The following is a 23,862-nucleotide window of genomic DNA, read 5'->3' as shown; positions in this document are numbered from 1 at the left end:
ATCAGCTCCAACAAACAATAAGAGCAGGAATTAATTTCGTTAATCGATTGAACATCCCTTTTGGTATTTCAGTAATACTGAATAGTTGAAAATCGTCCCATAGGCATACACATATCCATTTTCTATAAGAATGGATTTCTGTTGTGTTTCATGCAGAATATTGACAATCAATTTTCAAAATCTAAAAGGTTAACACCTAAAACTTTATTAAATGAGAGATCACATTATCCTTATCTACAAAAACTGTTTAAAATATTCTTTATTTCACGAGTCTTTATTTTTGCCATTTTTTATAAAACTTTCTAATATTTTGTTCTCTCAATCTCTTAGTCTCTTCAATTTCATGAAAACTCTATCAGTACTCATTTTGGTCTAAATCCTTATTTTACTATTTGGTCGACGTAACACCAGTCAATTATTAGGTAATACCTACTACTTTTAAACATGATATAACAGGATTTCAATACTTCCATTGATGAATACCTTCATTAACAATATACACCTGGAACTTTAGAATATCTATTTTAAACGCAGAATATTCACACAAAGTGATAGAACACAAAATTGTCACATTGTAGATAGTGACAAGTGTCAGAAATTTTAAGGGACAACTCTACATATTATAGTAAAATGAAAAGTAAGAATGATTATGTTGCATTTAAACCTTTATTTTGAAGATATTAATTGATGAGAAGAGTCTGACTAGGGACTGGGATTTATTCTACTGGCTTCGCTATCTGACCTAACTAGTGTACGTCCACAGTAGAATAAGTCTCAAGCCAGACACACGTCACAGGAATTCTAGACGCTTTCCCAAAATTAATACCTCTGAATCGAAGTACCTACCGCAATTTCGTCAATTTTAATTATCGTCTTATTTTGATGTATAGAATCATCCCTTAAATTTTCTGACATATGTTTTCGTCCACTCTGCACGACGCTATATTCTGTAAAATAATAGTATGTATAATAATTCCATTTTAAACATCTATATATTTACATATTTCTCAGTTTTTCTTTAAAAATCTAGAATCTTGATAACAAGTAGAAATTGATGATTAACAATTCTAGTTCTTGAAATAATCGAGTCACCCTTTGGCTCGTTTCATAACAGGCACAAGAAAAAGACATTTCTGTAATAATTTCAACTGTGCCTGCTAATTCTGGATTAAATAATCCCCAAGATTATGCAATCTTGACGTTTTGTTTGCCAAAGACGCTCCAAGGATTAGTAAGTCTAAGTCTTAAATGACGGGATTATATAATCCGGAGGATTATTTAGAGCAGGATTAGGCATATGATAGAAACAGGGTAATTAATTTGATATCAGTGCTCACAGTCACGTGTCTCATAAAAAAGGTGAACCCAAAAAGAAAGGCAGAGCAGGCAAAATTAACGCTTCTCGAAAACCATCGAACCCGAGAGGATCAGCTGATGGATTCGAGTTAAAAATAAATTAGCTTCAATAAATGGTAATCAGAGACGAATATTTTGAATTTGCAGCCGAGGGTACCGTATCGAATTTATCGTGCTCCTCTCTTCACAGAAGTGGAACATTACTTATTCGATTACATTCGTAAAATTCATTATGCTGTTAACAACAGTCTTGCAAGTTGAATTCGGGCAATTGATACGCAGTCGAATGGTAACAAATCAATTAATTGTTGGGAGGAAGGATTCCACGAGTACTGGTGACTCAGCTAGTTCTAAATATTAGTGAGCAAAGAAGTGAATTTGTATATTAGGTGAATACACTTTTTAGTGGAGTTAAATCTAGTTAATCTGACTATTAACTGGAATACAATATCTGAGAAATATTATCAGGCTTTATCTGTACAAGGTTTTATCTATTATCATGTACATGAATGGGTAAATAATATCAATATATTATATGGAAATATTTTCTACAACCATAACTAGATTAAAAATCCAACAAGCACTTGCAATAGTACTGTAACTATTAAAATCTTCGTTATTTGTTATCCTAAATTTCCAGCTGCTTGCCAGAAAAATCAGATAGGACCACAGTTTAAAGAAAATTTCTTCCTCGAAAGAATCCCTAAATATAATAAGCTCCTTTTAGAAAACAAAGTTGTTTAACACATAGATATAAGCTTCAATTGTAACACAATTCTAGCTTTTGTTATTTATTTCTTAGTGACAAATAACCATTATAAGTAGTAGATGCGAGATTAAGCTTCGTTGGTAAACAAAACTTGGAAACCTTATAGGATCTTTTAGTTTTAGGTTTAAGTCAATCGTTAATGGGCACTGTGTTAATATCATAAATTACTGTGAAGTAGTTATTATAATATAATTCAATTATCGAAACTGATTTACAATGTAAGTCATCTATGAATATTCTTCACAGCAACATATAAAATTGAGATAAGTAGTGTAACTAAATATTATGACTCTACTACTGTACTAATTGAAACTACTGAAAGCTAAAACTTCTTTGCTGTCAAAAGTACCCATCGTATCATGAACAATTCTTAAATAGATGAAAAGGGCTCTTTTAAATGCTTATTGCTATGAACGAAGCGAACTGAAAGAACCTAAATAAGCCTACAGATCCTAAAAATGGCCATGAAGTGGCGACCATGAACAACCAACCAGCTAAAATGTTAATTTCGTTACAAGCTAGGATCATATTTATAAGCATTATATTAATTTGGGGTGCAATGAGTCCCATGACCAGACGTTGCTAGCAACAGAATTTGGAAAATTTTTTAGGATTCATGTGCTGAGTCGACTATCAGGATAACATGTCCGTCCTGAAGGACGTAGCGCAGGGATGGTCGAGGGTGTATCGAAACGACGGAGACAAAGGAGCAACACAAGCCTGAAGACTGCAAGGGATTAAAAAAGTGGAAAAATTGTAAAATAAAGACAACATACACAGAAAATAAAGAGGAGGAAGAAACGCAATGCAAACTTCACGTGGTGGGCGCAAGAACAAGGAGCATTGATCAAAGGAGAAAAGAGGGGAAACTGGGGACAGAGACAGCATAGGGTCCTGTGGCGAGAAAGAGGTAGCCCAGAGTGGGAGTTGAAAGCTGACATCAAGGACAGACAGAGAACGTGCAAAGGGTGCGTAAAGCACGTGCGTAAGGACGAAGCATCCTGCGATCCTGCTATCCTGGTCAGGAGGATCCTACAAAAGCCCTTATTTGGGTCACGAATCATTGCCAGAATCCAGGACGCGGGCTAGAGTACCTTCTCGCCTCTTCTGCTGTCCCGTTCGCAAAAATAAGGCAGCAGGTATCGAACAAAAGACCTCATTTGCATATTTTCCGTCTAACAAGCAGAATACAACTTGCGACATCTTGATTGGTGGATGAGGGAACAAGGCGGGAATAAGAACAGGATACTATCTAATGAAGTATGCACGCCTAATACCAGAGACGTCTAGTAGGCCTACAAATTATTAGGCATCAATCGATACTTCAGTGAAGGTGTGTGTACGTACATACAATATACATGTGTGTGTCTGCAAATGCTGGGTTTGAAACAACGTGAGCGTGAAAATTGATTGAATATTGATAGATATTTTTGCACAAAGTTTACTTGTTATTCTCTTGGACTTGATATGAAACTGTGTTTATAATATAAAAAATTGAGCATGATATAGGAAAATTGTAAATATTAATTGCTTAATGTCAATCTGTTAAAATAAATTATATAAATGAAGCAAAATATCAATATGTATAAGTAAAGAAGAGAAAAAGAGGAAAAAATGCTGTGACGACGATTAAAGTAGTAATTTATAGAAGACGTGACTGATTTGTAAAAACTGAGCTTCTTTAAATTACGAAACTGTTAATATGATTTATTATGTAATTATAATTTTCTGTAAAACACATAGTATTATAAATTAAACAATGTTACTTAAAATATATTTTTCAAAATTTGGTATGTTTGGTATTAAAAGCAACAAAACCTGACATATATTACTATATAAGAATATAAATTGTAATGAAAAAGTAGTCTGAAAATAATCCAGAAAAGTAAATTTTAATGAAATTAATATAGGTAATAGTAAAGAAAAAAAATGAGAAATTTGTAACTACACTTCTAAGTTTAAGGTTCTTAGATAACTAATACTTATCTCTAATGTTTTCAAATTTTCAATACTATTAATATTATTGAATGTATTCATATTTTAGTATTCATATCTAATTTTACCACTTCGCTGTATCTATGTAAAAATTCACAAATTTATTAATATTCCCTTTCATAAATTATTGTTTAAACAAAATTTCAAAGTATTAATGAGGAGCTTTCATAGAGTCTACAATTTTTGTAGTTGCAGGAAGTATATTATAAGGTAGAAGGGTGGAACCAATGAATACCCAGGAAATTTGACATGTCAACTTTCTTCATAAAATAACTTCTATAAGCTATCAGTAATCTATCTAATACAAAATGATTCTATTATATTTTCGTATACAAATAAAATAAATATTATATATCGTGTTAATCTTCTTCAATCAGTTCGACATATTCACTAACTTATTATTAGATTTCTCAGGGTTAAAATAAAATTCGCAATAAATCCTCATCCATTGTAAAATAAAGCACCCTTTGACAATACCTACTTATATCTAACAATAATTGTCACAAAAATGTTTGAAGAATCCTTTCACCAACATTGAGCAATGTCTTTCATTGTTCCTCTTTGCGAACACTCCACGAACAAGAAATCCAGATAGCATACCGACCAAGGAGGTGCATGGGAAGGTAAAAAAGGGTAGAAAGTGACCCTTGAGCATCAGGATTACAGAAGCAGAGGGCTGCAGGACAAGCACGCCTGCGTTTCAAGATGACAGCACTCTGGAAGCCTGGAAATCCAGGAGGACCAGGCCTTCATATGCCACGATGTCCCCGCAGCGATTGTACAGCCAGACCTACTTTCGCCTTTCCTGCGAGCCTGATGTCTCTACCCGCTCCTTATCCCAATTCTCACATTGGAGATTACGCGAATCTCCGCTGAATCCGGCAGAGAGGATCGTTCCACGATTTCCTACGAAACTGTGTCACCCTCGGGTCGTGATAACTTAAATTCCAGCCGTTCATCTTTTTCCCGCCGACAGACGCAACAGGCTAAGGACGCCTCTGTGGAGATATGCGTCAGGCTGAACCTCCTCCACGTGACTCTATCCTTGCCTACGTTCTGTTATCCTGACACGAGAAACTCGCTGCAATAATCCGTTAAGGAGTTTCCGATTTGTATACAGGTGAGGACCTGAGGAATCTTAGACAAAGTGGCAACTGCTTATTTCCTGAATTCATTGATATTGGAGAATAGTGTAGACGTCTGTTGAGGTGGAGGTCTTGGATGGAAGATGAAATGTAGTCTTAGATAAAAATTCTTTTAAATGAAATATATTTTTCATGGGATTTGAAAAATACAATTTTATGAATATTTTATATTTTTATATATCAGTATAGCGTTTTAATATTGGAAAAGAGTAGTGGAAAAACGGGAACTTATTCGTTTCAATGAAATGGTACTGAGTATTGGTGTTAAGAGAATCAAGAAATCTATTGGAAATTATGTAACGTTATCTTGCGTAAAGTCCAACAAACTTTTTTCGTTTGTTACTATGTATTTAAGATTACGCAGTTCCTTGATAAATCCATACGATCCATGGATTTATTATTATAGTACGACTGTGAGGTTTTAGACTCTCTAATCCCGAGATTCGTTTCAGAGACAAAATGGCGGGATTATACAAACCCCAGATCATTTAATCCAGGATTAAGATTATGGTTGCAGAGTGGTGGGCGTTCGCGAATGTGTTCTCGTATTTTTCCTCCGCGAGGAGAGAGAAATGTTGAACATAAAATTCATATGAAGTTTCACGTGCATTGGAGAAGATTGGTCGAAAAGAAAATAAGCTTCTTTAAATGTTCGTTCTGTTACTTATTTAGGTACATTGCAAACTATACAGGCTTCGCTGTCTGCTACGAAAGTTCATCTATGCATATAATTTTCATTATCATTGATACATAGTTGGTCAATTACGAGTTATTTCCTCTTAACAAATATTCAAAATGACTCTGTAATTGTGGTACAGTCGAGGAGGGAATGACAGCTCATGAAAAAATAAGCCAAAAGTGTCACATAACATTTTTATATATGTGGCTTCCTTTTATTCCAGAAAGATAACTTTGAGAGTCTGCCAGCTACTCGTGAACTAATTTCTAGTTTCGAGTTTTGAGTTAACGAATTTTTATTTCTGCTTGTATTTCTACAATAATTCAGATTCATTCATATGTACTAAGGTGTTCAGAATATTATTTGTTATCAGTTAATTGTAAAAGCTACTAGGTTGTATTGTTATCTATTATCTAATAACATCTCTTCATATCTTGACCAGTTTCGTTAGTTTCAATGGGAAGGCTAAAATATGTTTAGACTTTGAACATGTGAATTTAATAATGATTTATAAATCAATTCGTCAGACTATTTATAAACGTGGACAATGCGATTACATATCTGTTACTACTTGTTAATGTCTTATTTACTATCGACCTGTATCACCATCCTTCATTGCATTATGATGACAACATTCACTATCTACCTGAACTAATCTCTTTTCGTTTCGTCACGAGGTCGAGATATATGTGTACTATTTAATTGGCTGTTGCAACTTCCTTATGCGTATGCAAAGTGTTCGACTACAGGTGGTGCAAATTGCATTTAAGATTTCCTTTATTAATTATAGACATTGAAACAAATAAGTAACTATCATAGCTACTGACGTTAAGGGACACTTGTGTCAAACAGTTGCACTGGGATTCTACGACTATGAACTACAACAGTAGCTATGATAATTACTGCTTTCTGTGACTAGATCTGTACCACAAACTTTCAAATGATTATAATGCCATTTGATTTGTCGAATTTTATTAATTTTTTTACGTCTACTTTAAGCATCAGAGATTCAACTCCAATTTTGTTATTCTTGATTTTTACCTTATTTAAATATTTCAACTCTAAGTTTTCCAATATTTGTAGAAGCCAGTCATTTGGCCTCAATATTTGTGAGGTCAAACAGCCTGTGAAGAAGGCTATCCAAATTGCTATTACCCCTATAGACATATAATTACAAAAACAGAGTAAAATCTTCTTTGGAAGTGGCTTTTTTAAGTTGATTTTACATACCTAATATTCAATTACATACCTAATTTACGTAGTAATTAACGAACACGTGATAACATAAAAAATGAAGTCATTGAAATGTTAACTAATAATCCCAAGCTTAGTACGAAGACACTCTGTACACAGTGTCATACTATATAGAACAGCGATACTTTATCGTATTATATGTATACTGCATGAAAATGCAATGCACCCTTATCATGTATAAAGAATTCACTACACATAAACAAGCACTTGCGTCTTGTCAGTATATTCGAGGAATGGCGTTTTGTCACTGCATATTGGGACAACATTGGTGTGCGAACAAACAAACAAAAATGTAATATGCGATGGAACATCCAACATGCACGATATCCATGGCGTGATTCGAAGTACATAGGAGCCATGGAAACATTTTTAAGAAAAATGGAATGCTAGCATTTAGGATGTAATTATAAACAATTACATTGTAGGACTACATTTTCTTCCAAATAGCTAGGATGAAATATCATGCTTGAATTTTTAATGAATAACTTAGATTAAGTTCTTGACAAGTTCATAATTTCTAATAAGACATGTTTGTGACGTGTATTATTAAAACTTTAATTCTATCAAAGGTGTAAGTGATAATGTAGGTGTTCATGTAACAAGCAAACCTCTTTTACAGCGAGTTCATAACGAGAGACAATTGTATATCATTTACAGGGTACAATCTCTTGACTTGAATTAGCAACGAGTATCTATGTATGTAAGGAATTATATAATTCACCCGTTGACAATTTGGACTTATCTTGTCTAAAGTGAGATTGAGACAAAATAAGATAACGATTTTAAAATGAAGAATTTTTAAAATGAAGTTGGTTTTAGTCTACTTTAGATACCGACTAAATGTTAGAATTTATAATGGAGTTTAGAAAACGATGTTCATAAAAAGACAATATTTAACATAAGGTAATGATATTTAAAAAGTAAAATATTTTTTGTATGTTTATGTATAGGTATGTAGTATTCGTGTCCCATAAGAAGTCCCTTGGAAAACATTAGAGGGAATGCTTTCGAGGGTACTTTTCATCGAACACGTATAGTAAATTCATTAAGTCTATTTTAAGTATTTACATAAACTATCAGTTTCTTCGTGTGCAAAGTACTTGTAAATAATATTCAAATCGTACAGTAATACGATTTACTAAAGGAAACATGAGTTTCTAAACATCTTACACAAAATTGTATGTTTGTTTCTCATTACTCAATTTCACATTTTTAACTTTCAGTTTAACTCTCACTGCAATTCCAGTAGAAAAAATAATAATTAGCAGTAGTGCATGTTCTAGTTTATTAATCTTTATAAATTATTTACAAATATTTTTTATATCAAATTGCTGTAAATGCTGCAATCCCCATCATACCAATTAAGTATTCAATACTAATGAAGTGACCAGTATAAATTTGAATATTTTAAGAAAGGGCAAAAAGTCCAAATATATCAGTGAATGTTCTATAACATGTCTGATCTGCATCCATTTTGCAGTAATAATGAATCGAAGTATACAGTATGTATGATTGTGAGCCCAGAAGATGTCACTATTACTGCACTGTATAGTTCATAGAAGTCCATTGATATCTTCCAAGGTCCCAACCATACTAGGCCTTCCAGCTATCCAAGAAAGTGTGTAAGTATGTACGTACTCGAAAGGCTCTTAAGATTCTCCTAGGTCATAGGCAATGTATCTGCGACTGTAGTGAGCATACGCTACCAGTAGAGGGTTTTCGATCGATTACCTAAATCACCTAATCTCATCTCTACAAACCTAATGGATACTGAAAGCTTCATACCAACTAAACCACAGAAGATGCAAGAAAATGTATAAAAACACTTCTGTTCGATCAGTGATCCTCAATAAATCTTGAAACCGTATCAACCTCTATTATTGCCACCCTAGATCCAACCAATTCACTATTTCAAAAGAAGTTCGAACGCCCGCTTTCGGCGCAGCATTTACCACACAGTCATAAATACCCCCCGATATCTCCCCAGGGCCGCGAAAAACTGTAGCCCACCTTACGCCGCCAAACAAACAGAATCCACAAAAATACCTCGCAACAGCGAGGATCGTCGATGCCCGCGATTCCCGCTGGAATTGCGCGGCGTTCCTTTCGCGCCGTCCAATATTTCCCAGCGACTCGCCGCGCATACTCGCGCCTAGACCCCGCACACAAAGAGGATATCTTTCGAATCGTCCGTAGAATTCCCGTCGTATCAGGACGGGATGTAAAGCTTTCTGGGGGATGAGCCGCTTAGCCTCTAAACCTTGTGTGCTCTGCCATAGCCCTCTCTCCCTTCAACCGTTTCCCTTGATCCACCCCCACCGATTCTCTGCGCCACCCTTTTGTACGGACCATCATCCGTGGCCCGCTAGGTGTGCGCGCGTACGTGAACACGCGCACACCCACCCTGGGAGCGCATATACCACCCTACACAGGGATTATCCAGGTCCTGTATTGGTGAGGATTATCTTTGGCCGTTGCATCGATGTATGCCAGCGTGTGTGTAGTCAAATCCTTTGGCGGATCGGCCTGGTCCTCTCCTCCGTGTCCTGACGCCCGCGCGCCGATCCTCCTCTGTATGCACAAGTGCAGGTGCACGCTAGCACGTAGGTTTCAGTCACTCGGTTTGACCGGACTCCGTGCGCGGGGTGCCTGTGCTGGTGACTTGCTGCAAGGATACGCGTGCCCGATGTGTGCGCATCCCTGGATCGCCGTGCGGCTGTGTACGTGTATAGCCGAACCTAGGATTTATCCGGGATTATTGGTCGAGTGCGCCGCCCGTCGTCCAAATCCGAAATCCAACGCACACAACTCAGCTAATCCTAACCCCCTCCCGCCTCCCCTCTTCTCTGTATCTCGCGTCGAACGCTCGCGCTACCCGTGTTCCACTCTTCCCGTATCTTGTATGCTCCGCAGCGGCACTGGCATTATCTGCTCTCGGGGCACGTGAATGTGCACGAATTCTTTCGGGGCTTTTATGTTGATGAGTTTCGTTCTGAGGTTTAACGACTTGGATACGGTTGAATTGTATCGCGATTCGTTGGAAATGGTACTATGTAGGGTGTAGAGGATTGAATCGGCGAGTTGGAGAAGAGTGCCAATTCGGAAAGTATGTTTTCGGGTATTTGAGACAATGTGTAGGTCTGTACACTTTGTTTATTTGGATCGAAAAGATATTGTGTATTGACCTTTAACTGGTATGGTGTCGATATTATGGGTATAGTGCCAATATTGTAATATAAAGCTGTGTCTACACTGAGGCAACGAGGAACGTTTTGTTCCCTCTTATTCCTTGTAACGTGTAACTAAAACTCATGCGTTTTCAGGCATATATACACTTCAATTTTTCATTGTTGTTGTGTTTAGAACTTATTCTCTAAAGTGTCCAATTTTTTTTATTTTTTATATAAGAAGTAAAAACTGTTCTTTGTTGCTGCCTCGGTGTAGGCACAACTTAATGTCCTAGAATTGCTGCTTAGAAGAATAAGTAAATAGAGGATTCACAACTCTGCAGTTCATTATTCTGTTTAAGTAAATTACTAATATTTTACATAATAAATATTAAAAGTGAATTAGTATAAATGCTGTGACAAATTCAGTTTTCTTCTGTGTGACTAAATAAACTTTGGCTTTGGGGTTCAGATATCTGTAGTCAGACGATAAAACTTCATATGTCACTTTTTTCAAAATCAAGATATTTGCTCTTCTACGTGTATCTAGATGAGATATATCAGTTTGCAAAAGATAATATCTGTATATTATGCATTTTAAGAAAACGCAAGGTAGCAAGGTATAGGTTTACCCATTGGCTTACCTAACTTTAAAATCACTCTACTGGGAAACTAAAAAATCATGATACATATCACGTTTTACCATTTAATAAAAATATAGTTTTGAGATTATTCGAAAGTACCTAAGTTTGGACTCGTACTATCCTTTAACTCATAGATTCCATTATTTTGGTAAATTTCTACTCCTCACGACCAAAGAAGGTAGTGTGAGTATTATGCACATCGTTCATAATATCGTTCTCTTTGGGTAACCTTGATAATATCGACATTTGAATCTTCTGTATGTGTTCGTCTATGCCACGAGTGTTCTCTAACAATAAGTGGATCTTGAAGTTACGTTGGATTTGAAGTCGGAGATAAATGATACTCATCATGAGAGTCACCAGTGATTTTTCGTGATTTATGTGCGAGGAATTGTTTATTCTATGACTTTCAGATAAATTACTAAGTTAACGGGAAATAATTGGCTGTTTAGAGTTATCAGTTATGTTTCTTTTGGTGAACAAGTAGAACAAATACAGTATTCTATAGCTATGAAAAACAATTGAGTAGAAGAAATAGGAAATTAAACAAGAAAATAATTTTGTTAATTTGAATGTCCTATTTTGGAATCTACTTCTTTATGGTAATCTTCTTATTAACCTTTTTAGGCATAGTTGTACTGCTCATAGTAACCTAAGTTTTGGGATTCTCTTTTTTTTAAGAACTTTTGAGGTTATATGTATTATTGACTATGTTTTATATTACATTTTTCTAATAATGGTTGAAGAAATACACGAATAGTAAACATAAATAAAGAAATTTTAAGAGAGCAGAATGTGCTACTAATTTTAAAAAAGGTAAACAATATTAAGGGTATATAATTCATAACGTAATTTGATATTATGTTAATTCATTATCTATTATTTATATTATTCCATTTATAAGAAAAATTAATAGAAATTCGTAGATGAAGAAAATGTTATAGACAAATAAATAATACTTCAAAGTATGAAGATATTACTTTTACAATAAAATATAATTTCTCCTTTAAACACATTTCCTTCTCATAGACTTGAACTTTAAACTCCCAATAAAAGAATTAACTGTTCCACAATTGACAACTTGAAGCATTCTAAAGAAGTATTGCAACTTACAAATCTTTCAAAAACTTCAACAGTTCATAATGTCAATTTAGTTTCTTATAAAAGACATTGTGACACAGTTAAGTCGTTGAAAGAGTTATAAATTATTAATGAAAGAAAATATAAATCTAAACACAAAATGTTATGCAAATGAGTTTCCTACATAACATACTGTATAAAGATATTATATGTAAAAGCGCCAAACAATACATTTGCAATACGGTTTCAAATGTAATAACCCGAATTATAATATCGATTTTGCATTTGGGTTACCGCATGATCCCGTTCAACGTTACGTATTATTTATAGGTACTAGGTACCTACTTGCATATTCTCATTGCTATGAAATCATCTGGAAGTTACAAATATTTAATCAACAACTTAAAGCAAAATACTTCTGTTCGCGAACATTGTTAGTTGTTGTGAATGTTTCAATAGCAAACAAAATACACGCATCCTATATTTTTTAATATTCTACACAGCTTGCCCAGTTTCAATGAAATTAGTAAAAGGCCCTTGTAAACTTTTAAGTTTAAACATCAAGCTATCTAATAATAAGGAAATACACATATTATACTTATAATTTCATTACATTTCTTTTTCACGTTTTTTCTGCGTTTTATATGTACATTTTATTAGAGGCTGAGACACGTAAAAACTAACAGCTGAATATTGATTATAAAAAAAGATTAATGATCAATAACATTCCATGTTATTTAAAATTGGATTGTTTTATAAATTCATTTGCTTAATTTTCAATTTTAGAGATGAAAGACTCAAAGAAATCTAAAGGTCAATATCAATTTTTTACAGATTTTTTTTTAGAAATTCAGTATTTTACTTTTTTAAACAAGTTTAACAACCATGATGGCGTACCATAGATATCTATACCACTATACCTATTGAACATGTTTGAAAATGGGGGCACATAAAATACTAAAAAAGTGTGTTTCTAATATTCCTACTGAAAAAAAATAATAATCGCTTTAAAATCTCTTTTACATGTCCATACGTAAAAAAAATTAGCTTTATCCACCAGAAACTGGGACATTCTCTAAATCTTCATGAAATTCTGTTTTCACGGTTTAGGTGTATCATTGTATGGTGGAAATATTAATTTATTAACTGCTTCAATGTACACAGATCGCTTTTACCAGATTTTCTCATGTTTCCATATTTATCATAAAAAACAAGACTATTTCACAACTCGATATTTCATTCACTAATACTACATGTATAGGGTGTCCCATTTGAAGTTTCGCACGCAATTATCTTCTAAATAATAGTTCATTTCAAAAAATGTTTCAAATAAAAATGATCTAATTTCTGAAGTGAGAGCATCTTATGATAGTCAAAAATTTCCTCTAGATCGACATTTCTCTAAGCTTCCAAGATTTTCAGGAATTACCGAGACTTCGTACTCAACTTCAAATGGGACACCCTGTATATCATTCCTAATAATATCAAAACCACATCAAAATGAATAAATATCAAGATTCATTTGTCATACATAAGTATTTTAAAGCAACATTGTGAGTTTAAAATGGCAATCATCGACCACCACGGCAATCCAAGTGTTGAATCGCAAAAATGTCCCCAAAAAAATAGCGCACATTCTGATACAGCGTACTTTGCCCTAAAATACTATTAGACATGTTCCAACGAACAAATTTATACCTTTTGAAGAACAAACAAAGGCAGGGAGGGATCAAAAGTTCCGTTTCCACTCCCGTAGCAATATGAATAGAGTCGGAGAAAGGATTAAATGTCGTAACGAGTTCAATCGTATACTGCAAGACGGTGTAGTACATGTTCGCAGATCGCCTGGCCACATAGTCAGAGATTCGAATTTAATCCGGATTAGTTCGTAAGGGTCACAATGTCCTCCCCTCTTCGTACTTGCCCCTTACGCATACAGCGAGCCACGACAGCCTTGGCACAGGTAAACCCAAAATACATGTACACGCACCCTATTATCCTAAGTCGCAATCGCCGTTCTCTGAAGGCAAGGGAGAAAGCAGCTATTGCTGGAGAAATTTTTCGACTACGTCAAAGTATCCCTACACGAGTCCATAACAGTTTTCGTCAGGCAATATTTTATTGATACAACGTCGTTGCTGGTACACTTATTTTGTGGAATTATTTTATCAGGGTTTATATTTCTTTTATTGGCAAAACGAAAGTGGGTCATCAGTGTTATAGGTGTAAGTTGATTTCTGAAAATTGCTACTGCACTATTTTTGATAGTTTTGGACCAAGACAGAAACGTCTAGAGAATAAATGTTGTTTGTGTTGGTTTTTTAAATGTTCAGTTAAGTATGTACTTCCCTTTCTGGGTTAAATATTCTCACTTCTTAATTCTGGAGTTTTATATAGTTAGCAAAAAGGTGAAACAGAAGCAGGCTTGGGAAATTAACATAGTAGCAATTTAAGACTCCAGTATTCTATATAATATTCTGTATTCATATTTCTTGAAGTAAAAAGAGTAGAATTTATTAATGTAGTATTATAGTATTATACTTTAATAATGTTTGCTCCTGATTGAGGCAGGCTGAATTTCACGCCCTTCAACCATATTGTGGTCTGTCTGCATAGTTAACAGATATACCTACTGTCACCTAGAGGCAATGGATACAGAAACAAATTTAGTATCCATATGATACTTTGGTTGAATATGAATATTAGTTGCCTCTTCAGGTGACTAAATGCGACAAGTTGATATATCTCTTTTATTTAGTCGGAAAACCAACTTTCATTGATTAATGTGTGTACCTTCAAAAGGATTTGTTCATTTATCCGTCATTTTAGTAGCAAATAATGAGAATCAAACTTCAGTGAAGAAGAAAAGTCTTCCTTATACACGTTACCCATTTTCTGTGACAAAGGTGCAATTCCAAATTTTGTTGATCTTCAATTATTACTAATAGCTAATATTTGCTTAGTAACATTTTACAACATATTTCTTACTGATATACTTTACATAAATCATATAACTTTGCGTATTTGGATATACGTTAGCTGCATAAATATCTGCAGCTAAATTATTACTATAGCAAGAATGGTTCTTACTCTAAACTACGATATCACTTCGTTTTCTTCAAAAAGTTCCATTTTTAATTATGTCACTATTACAGAAAATAAAGTAACATATGTTAGTAGCTAGGTAATTGATTTCTACTTCTTCGTTCGTTCTCAAACTCCTAACCTAAAAATGAGCTCGTTCAGGGAACTGCAAACGATTTCTTCGTCGATTCGAAAGTTTCGTGGAATTTCAAGGGATTCGAAAAATCGAAGGCAACATGCACGGTCGATATAAGAACGACGGTATTGCAGATAAAGAAGCCACGAGCTTAAAACCGAGGATTAGCCCTGACGCTCCAAGATTTAAGGAGGATCCACGAAATCCGTAGATTTAGGAAGTGTGTGCTTATACCTCTTCCCATTTCTTTCCTGTCCTTTCCCCTTCATCATTTGAAATTCGAGAGGCAAATATGTACTTTCGCTCCCTGTGGCTCGAGGTCCTCCGTTTTCTTGTTCGGAGTCAGGAGCACAGAAATTCCGGGGAATAATGTTTTTTGAGGAATTTGGATTCATTTGAAGGACAAACTAGAATGACCACGCTACGTGTTACGATTTTAAAGTAGAAATGTTTTCTTGGCTGCGCCAAATAATTACCGAAAAATATTTAAAAATACAAACTATCTGTTTTAGAATGAAGTTTAAGGTTCTTTATATGTACAATTTTGTTTTATTTTACTAGATATATTTCTTTGTTATTGCTCCATACGTTCATTTGGAAAAGAATAAACTTGCTTTGGTAGATTATGTGCTTTTATACTTTTAGTATTCACTCTAAATAGTAAATAAATAAATAAACTTGTGAGTTACAGAAACCACAAAAGAAGTATAGTTACTGCCATTTCAGACCAGAGCTTCAAGATTTGAATTCTATAATGTGGCAATATCATGAGTATGAGAACAGACGTGAAAATTTAATGAAATTGCTGGTTAATGATGGACATTATGCTCTTTACGATATTAATTTATTTCTTGCCGATCTAAAATATAAAAATTCTAAAAATTGTGAGTTGCTATATAACATTCTAAAAAAATGTAGTAGTTATCATACTACTACATTCATAATTAAATTATATAAAAACATAATTTTACGACTATTACACCACAAATATCATTGCAAGTTACTGAAAATGGCTGTATAAATCTATATTTATTTAATGCCAATAAGTAAATAAAATAAATCACAAAATAGACCATTTTACTCATTTGTTAAACTCAAAAGTTAAATATGTCTTATAATATTTGAAGGATGAAACAAATCTTTAATTATATACATACGTTTTCCCTAATTTTCTTTCTGAAAATACAAATGTGCATAAAAATCTGCACTTTAATATGTATCACCTACTAGCCAACCATAAACCCCCAAAACCTGAAGTCTATAATACTTTAATCACTGTCCAACACTTAACCATAGATTACCCTAAATTTTTATTTAGCCATCAGAAAAGCCAAATACAGTCAAACTTCAAAATCAATTTCAATCCCAGTAACATCTTCCTTCTCTTCTCTTGTGCCCCTAATAACCAGTTACACAATAAGCAGTTGATGCTGCATTAAACTTTAACTTAGAAACAAACAATATGTACTATTTTATTTTAAAGCACACGTCTAAAAAATGGAGTCTCTCAAAACCGATTGGCAAAGAACATATGAGCTATCACTTATCAACTACTAAAAACAGAATGATGCACTAACACGTATTATTCTTCTTCACTTAGGAACTGAGTCTGTAATTGGTATAATGTATGAATAAAATTAACACCTATTTTCTATTAATGTAATTGGTGTAATGTATTAATAAAATTAACACCTATTTCCTACTAATATAGCAGTGTATCTTCAGCTCATTGTGTTGCACAGATTTATTGTAATGGCAGTCAAACGAGATCGATACATCTCAAAGTCGTGCGCGCGGCCTCTGGTTTTCATTCGCCCCAGCAAACGGACGCGTGCAAATTGTTTCCACCGCATTATCGAGGATCAAGGAAATTCCGCCGATAGTCTATCTCGTTTACGAGCTTTAACGATCTCTCCGTGCGACCTCCGCCGTCTACACACACGAGTTCCCCGTCATCTTCGACGGAAGCTTGCATTGTTGGTACATCATTCGAATTTTATAACTCGCGCGCTGCCATCGTTAACGATTCTTGTATTTTATAAATAATTATATTAGGATACTGCTACGTTTAGTTTCTTCATTTTCATTGGGTTTTAACCCTTAACAACCCAGCAGTGTTCAGCAAACATATTTTCAAGCTGATTTACATGCTGAATGGAAAGTGTTTTCGTATATATTATTGTGAAATTATTTTGTGCAATTTGTCCTCTTTGTTTTATCTCTCAAATTAGTTTACTAGGGCTTTCTAAGAGAATTGTTTTTTCTTATTTTAACAATTTTCGAATATTTTGAGAAATTGTTATTTTAACAATTTTCGAATATTTTGAGAAATTATTATTTTAACAATTTTCGAATATTTTGAGAAATTGTTATTTTAACAATTTTCGAATATTTTGAGAAATTGTTATTTTAACAATTTTCGAATATTTTGAGAAATTGTTAAAATAAAACTGACATCAGCTGCTTGGTTATTAGAGACTTGTAAAGTATTTTATATTACCTTGTACCTTAATGTATTCTGTTTTTTTTTTTTTAATATGTTGAGGTTTATTCATTGTCTTAATAGAATTTGAAAATAATTGGATAATTGTTGAAGTTATTACAGTAATATAAAAGTTGGCTGCCTGTTTAGGATATTTATAGCTCCAAGTACTGTGTTTATCAATGTTGAATGCGAGTTAGTGAGAATTATAGAGGGTAAGTCATGATTATCGTACACATAATTCATGCAATATAGAAATATCATATAAAGCTGGATGAATTTGTAAATTCGAAACGATTCAAGTAAATTGTGTTAATAATAACATAAAGTGACTTTGTTCACTAATTCGTATGTGCTTGAAAGTAATATGATAATATGTAATTAGTAGGAATCTATTTGAATATTTGTCTTAGAATTGATAAAGATTTATTAGAAACATTTCGAATATAGTCTGTAACTCTATTATATGTATAATGTATGTAAATTTTAATTATTCGCTTGAATTTACTTGTAATGAGAAATAATTTACATAAAAATATAGTATCATTAAAAGCTCATTATTATGTTCACTGTATGTATTAATTATTTGGAGCAGTGGTGTATTGTTTTCATCCACTTTCACTTTATCTTCGACCAGATAAAAGTGAACTACCAAGCACATGAATTAATTCTAGATTTATATTGCTCGTTATATTTGGAGCTAGCAAACATTAAAAATTCATATAAGCAGTTTAAATTTCATCACTGGAAAGATTAATAAATTTTATTTCATATTTACATTATAGGTACACATTTCAAGCCAAAGTATTTCAATTTTTATTGTAATTCATAAATTCATACGTCAATATTAAAAGCATTACTATTGTACCAAAAAATATTAAAAATATTGTTTTTGCAAGCCTAAGCTCTGTCATTAATGGCAGTTTAAATGTTAAACAAAGGACGTCAATATCTGAGCTTTGGAACCACAAAAGCACATTGCTAACAGACACTGATAGTACAATAATAAAATTACTATACTTAAATTGTTAAAAACAAATTTCATAATAAAAATGATATATAAACTTGAATAAAATATTTAACATAAAAGCACTAGTGTTAATAACATTAGTTAAAGACTAAATAAAAAATACATTTCATATACCCACTGCGATCGAAGTTAAAGTTCTACATTCATTGTCACATTAATACAACATGAAATAGCATATAATTAGCAGTACAATTATTTAAACTTATAACTTGGCTATGTTTAGATTAACTAACAAATATGTTGGATAATTGTAGAACATGTATAAACGTAACACACATATTAATGGAAGCTTTAATCTCCAATATTGCAATTGATGCTGATTAATAAATCAATAAATTTTTGGCCATTTGACGTTTGCATTATTAACATCAGAAGATATTCTCTTTAAATGTACATTCAATTTAAATTTAAGAGACATACTTATTATATTTTTAAACGAGTTCACATGGGAAGTACTGGTAGATACATCCTCAACACTAAAACTACTGAGGATAATTTTTGTCTATTCTTAACGATGTGCTAAAATTACAAACTTCTAGAAAAATAAATTTATAATTTCCAGAAATAACCTTTATTTATATACTTTCTTAAATGTATATAGTGTTAACCCTTTGGAGCATGATAGAGTTAAAAATGTCCCACGTTTTTAATACCTAAATATACATAGTAGGATATTTTTTTACCATTTTGAAAAATTCAAATTACTTCAAGCACAATTCCCTAATAATTAAAATAATCCTCCTTTGCTAAATTTTATAAGAATAAGCTTTTTGTGAAACATGGGCTCCTTCATTTTTTTAAATTCTATATTTCAATGAATTAACTGAAAAAGTATGATATGTATTCATAAAAGATAGAATATGTATAAGAAATAATTGTACCAGTCATTTTGGCTACTCTGGTAGTTCCAATATTAATCCGCAGGACCCAAGCAGAATCCTTCACAGAACTCTGTTTCAAGACACAGTCAGACAAGACAGCTACCAACCATCTCATCTCGATCCCTTGATCAAAAATCGAAATCCAAAATACAGAATGTAAATCACTCACGCAAGATCTTCCAAAAAAGAATACCAATAATTTCTATCGAATAAGTCCCTAGCCTATCAGTTACATTAAGTAATCCCTTTCTCAGTGTTGCACCGATCGTTCCTCAATGAATATCACGGGTTGATTACCTCGGCTTCCATTCGTTCCGGCAATTTCATATACATCGAATCATAGAAGAAGAAAAATAAGGCGCAGACTCACCAGTGCTGGCTGCAGATTTGCTCAGATCGAATCCTTCCTGTTTCGGGCTTGCATTCGCTTCTTGCTTTGGATGCTGATTGTGCACGGAAAATGGTGTCTGGGGCGCGCTCAGGGGTGTCTGCGATTGATGAGGATGCACCGACGGAGGCTGAACCGTATTCTGCGGCTGAGACTGTTGAGACTGATGAGATTGGGGGCTTCTCGGTAATGAGGACACGCTGTTTGGCCTCGAAGGTGGAGAGGCCTTGTGTGTCAATGCCAAAGCTTGGCTCTGGAACCATGTAATTCAAAATTTTCAATAATATCCTTTTTTTGGGAGTCTATCGTATATTTAAGGGGGACTCTCGTGTAACAGGTCCAAAAGATTGGCTTGCATAAATCAATACGATGTGTAAAAATGGGCTTTGTAAATATTTATGTCGCATTTAGGAAAACAGCGAAGTTATAGCCCATTGAATTTTGAACTATAAGTATCTTGAAATTTTACTGGAAGGTTTAAACGCGTTTTTCTTGATACTATGCTTTTTAAGTTGGCGAAAGGATAATTCGAGGATTAATCGAGTGATTGATTTGGGACGAAGCTTATTCTTTTCGTTAAAACCTTCTTCAGGAATCGAACCTAAAATTTGAACTAACTTCTCATTTGTAATATTTTTAACAAAACTTTTAAGCTGAGCTTATATATTGAAAAGCAAAATTATCTTGTAAACGCTAGGATTTTGTTTTAGTTTGTCAGAGTCTTATCTAAAATAGGTTCAATCCCAGCATAAATGATCTGACTTTAAGAAAATTTTTGACTTGTTACTAGCCAGTGTTTGGCTACACTGTTCACCAATCATTGGTACATCATTGATGACGATTACAAGAGTTGATCCCCATTTAATGAGAAGCAACAGAAAATGGACTGAAAAATATTTTTCGTAGAATTAAAGAATCTCTTTTCATGTCCCTAAAACTTTAGTACAATCTTCAGTTCCCTCTAAAAAAACTTCTTACATTTAATTTCAGAATTAACTACACAAACTTAATTTTTTCTGATACACCATTTCAGTCTTTTCTACTAGTTTTTTCCCTACATCTTTTACTAATCGTGAGATTCAATAGAGATGCTCTTTGAAGTCTCTCAATTGAAGTATTCAGTTTACGTCAGTGGAATGCTGGGTCACTGTCATTTGCATAGATACCAATAACTGTGCTGTTAATGGGACACTTTTAAAATTATGGTAATAAACTTTTGTTATTACTCTTTATTTTTTTTACTTATTCATCTAGCATTTTTGTAAAATGAGAATAACAAAATTCATCAGTTTTAACTTCCAAGTGATTTCTAAGGTCTGTAGTATATGATCTCATTCTTACTAATTCTTCATTTTTTGCCAAGAATAAATTAACTTGTAATTCACTGTCATAGTATTCATATATACATACATCTATGAAACAAGTTTACAAAAATTTGTAATGAAGTTCTATAGAATAAGGAAAATACCTACTATAAAGCAAACCACTAAAAAACATCACAAAAACTAGTTACAGGTGCGTAGTTTAAAATCAAAAGTCATGTGCTTAATATAACATGACAGTTAACATGATAACTATAAATCAACTTCTTACCAGGAGAACGTATTTTCCTCAACTTTCTTCATATGACTTAATATCATATAATGACATATAGCTTCAGTTCAATTAGAAGATTTCTCGAAAGATTTCATTTTTTAGATCAATCTAACTACATTTTTAGTCATAACTGTTACAAAATGTAATTGAAGAAATATTCTTCACAAAATTATTAGAAAGACTAAGGACAAAGGTATTTTTAGAATATCTTTAGGATAGAGTGGAACAAAAATGTGTGAGAGTAAGGCAGTCTTTAGTACGATCCTAAAAACTGTGGGAGTAATTTTGATTTATATTTTACTGTTCGTTTGTAAGTCGTATAAAACTGCAGACGCAGTAATCTCCGCGGAAATAATACAAATCCAGCGTTGTCCTTAATCTGCGCTGAAAATCTCTGTCATACCTTGTTCTTGCTATCAGGGCATATGCGACTCTATTATAATTTCCACCCACTCTTCTTATTTTTCGTTTCTTACACTACAGTTATTTCAAATAGGCCATCACGTAGATATTTCAAAAAACGTCAGAAAAGTTCTGTACCATATAAGTTTCTCTATGAATTCTCAATGATCTTGAAATACATCCCTGTTCATATTTAAATCCTTGTCTTTGTGAAGAAAACAGAACAGAATCTGGTAATTTAATAATATTTTTGTATTGTTACACTTTATATTCGTACAATCTCTGTTTATGAATTTTTATATTAGTGGAAATTTTTTATGAATTTTTTATTAAGAATTGAATCGCATGAAAATGAGTCAAATCACGCGAAATGAAAACATACAAATTAGAAATAATTTCTGAGTAACGTTACTTTTATAATCACAAACACACATTTAATTTGTAATCGTTGATCTCAGAGGAAAGAAAGATATAGGGGGAACATTTGCAACATTTTCTGTAGAAAACTTATGCAACATCAATATGGCGATTTGTTGACCATTTTTGCCTTGTTTCAATAAATAAATATAAGCGAAACTATAAGAAAATTAACAAGTTAAATTCATGGCACTAATCGAATTAATATGTTTATATATACATATACCAGTGCTGCACAAATTTAATTTTAATAAGTGATAGAACTGATCTTGCGTAAATTACGGCCAAAGACCCAGTTCCTGATCACTTAAAAGTAAGAAGCATAGTTTTTCTAACGTATTCACGAAAAGAGTAACCAAATCCAAAAAGTTTGTTGTTATTCATATATATATATATGATATTATAATATCATATGATATTATAATATATTTATATATTATATTATTATAATATCATATTATATTATATCGATTATAATATCATATGATATTATAATATCATATATATGTGATGTGTAATATCATATATATGCATATATATATATAATTATATATATATATAATTTATCATTTTTAATATTATATATATTAAATTTTAATATTTTATATATTAAATTTTTAACTTGAAAATATAAAAAAATCATCATTTTTAATATTAAAGTTTTCATTTTTAATAATTTTAAATATTAAATATATTAAATATTTAAATATATATATATATATATATATATATATATATATATATATATATATATTAAATTAAATATATATTTAATCTGTTATTAAACAAAATATATATATACATGTGTGTGTCATTTTTAATTTGTTATTAAAAAAAGTGTGAAAATGATAAGAATGAAATCATAATTTAATTCTTAAACTAAAACATATAAAAATAGTAATAGCTGATCACATAAATTATGTCTCACTACCAACTATTAAATTTTACATATAAATATAAAAATAGGTAAGAATTATTCACTAATCTTCTGGGACAAACTTTCATCAAAATAAATTTCATACACATATTGTAATACTAAACTGATCAGGAATCGAGTTCTGATCAGCAACTAGATACCTCACAATATTCCCCCAAAAAAATATATCAAAACGAGATGTTCCCTCCATATCTTTCTTTCCTCCAATTACATGTCGTCAATACTCCCTAACCATCGCTGATCATTCCCCATGCGCAGTATACCGTCTCGCGAGCGCAGGGTAAACTCTCGATTAATCGTACGTGCTTAATAATAGACGTAAGGAGAACAAGGTAATAATTTTGTCATTAATTCTGATGAGACGAGGACAAGCCACGACGTGGTCGAATCCGCGGGGATTCGGATCGTATCGAACGAGCC

At 32.8% G+C, this 23,862-nt stretch overlaps 1 protein-coding gene across 1 annotated transcript in view; it reads right to left on the bottom strand.

Moving 5' to 3' along the window:
* Dve (SATB1_N and homeodomain domain-containing protein dve) overlaps window positions 1-23,862 on the bottom strand; it is a 104,404-nt gene that overhangs the window by 61,285 nt on the left and 19,257 nt on the right. The window contains exon 2 of the mRNA XM_076390758.1: window positions 20,073-20,343. Coding sequence (XP_076246873.1) covers window positions 20,073-20,343 — 271 coding nt within the window. The remainder of the gene's footprint in view (window positions 1-20,072; window positions 20,344-23,862) is intronic.

Source organism: Calliopsis andreniformis, unplaced genomic scaffold (assembly GCF_051401765.1).
Source record: "Calliopsis andreniformis isolate RMS-2024a unplaced genomic scaffold, iyCalAndr_principal scaffold0022, whole genome shotgun sequence".
In the NCBI taxonomy this organism is placed as follows: Eukaryota; Metazoa; Arthropoda; class Insecta; order Hymenoptera; family Andrenidae; genus Calliopsis; species Calliopsis andreniformis.
The sequence above is the reverse complement of the archived record's forward strand: the minus strand, read 5'-3'. Positions and strand labels throughout refer to the sequence as shown.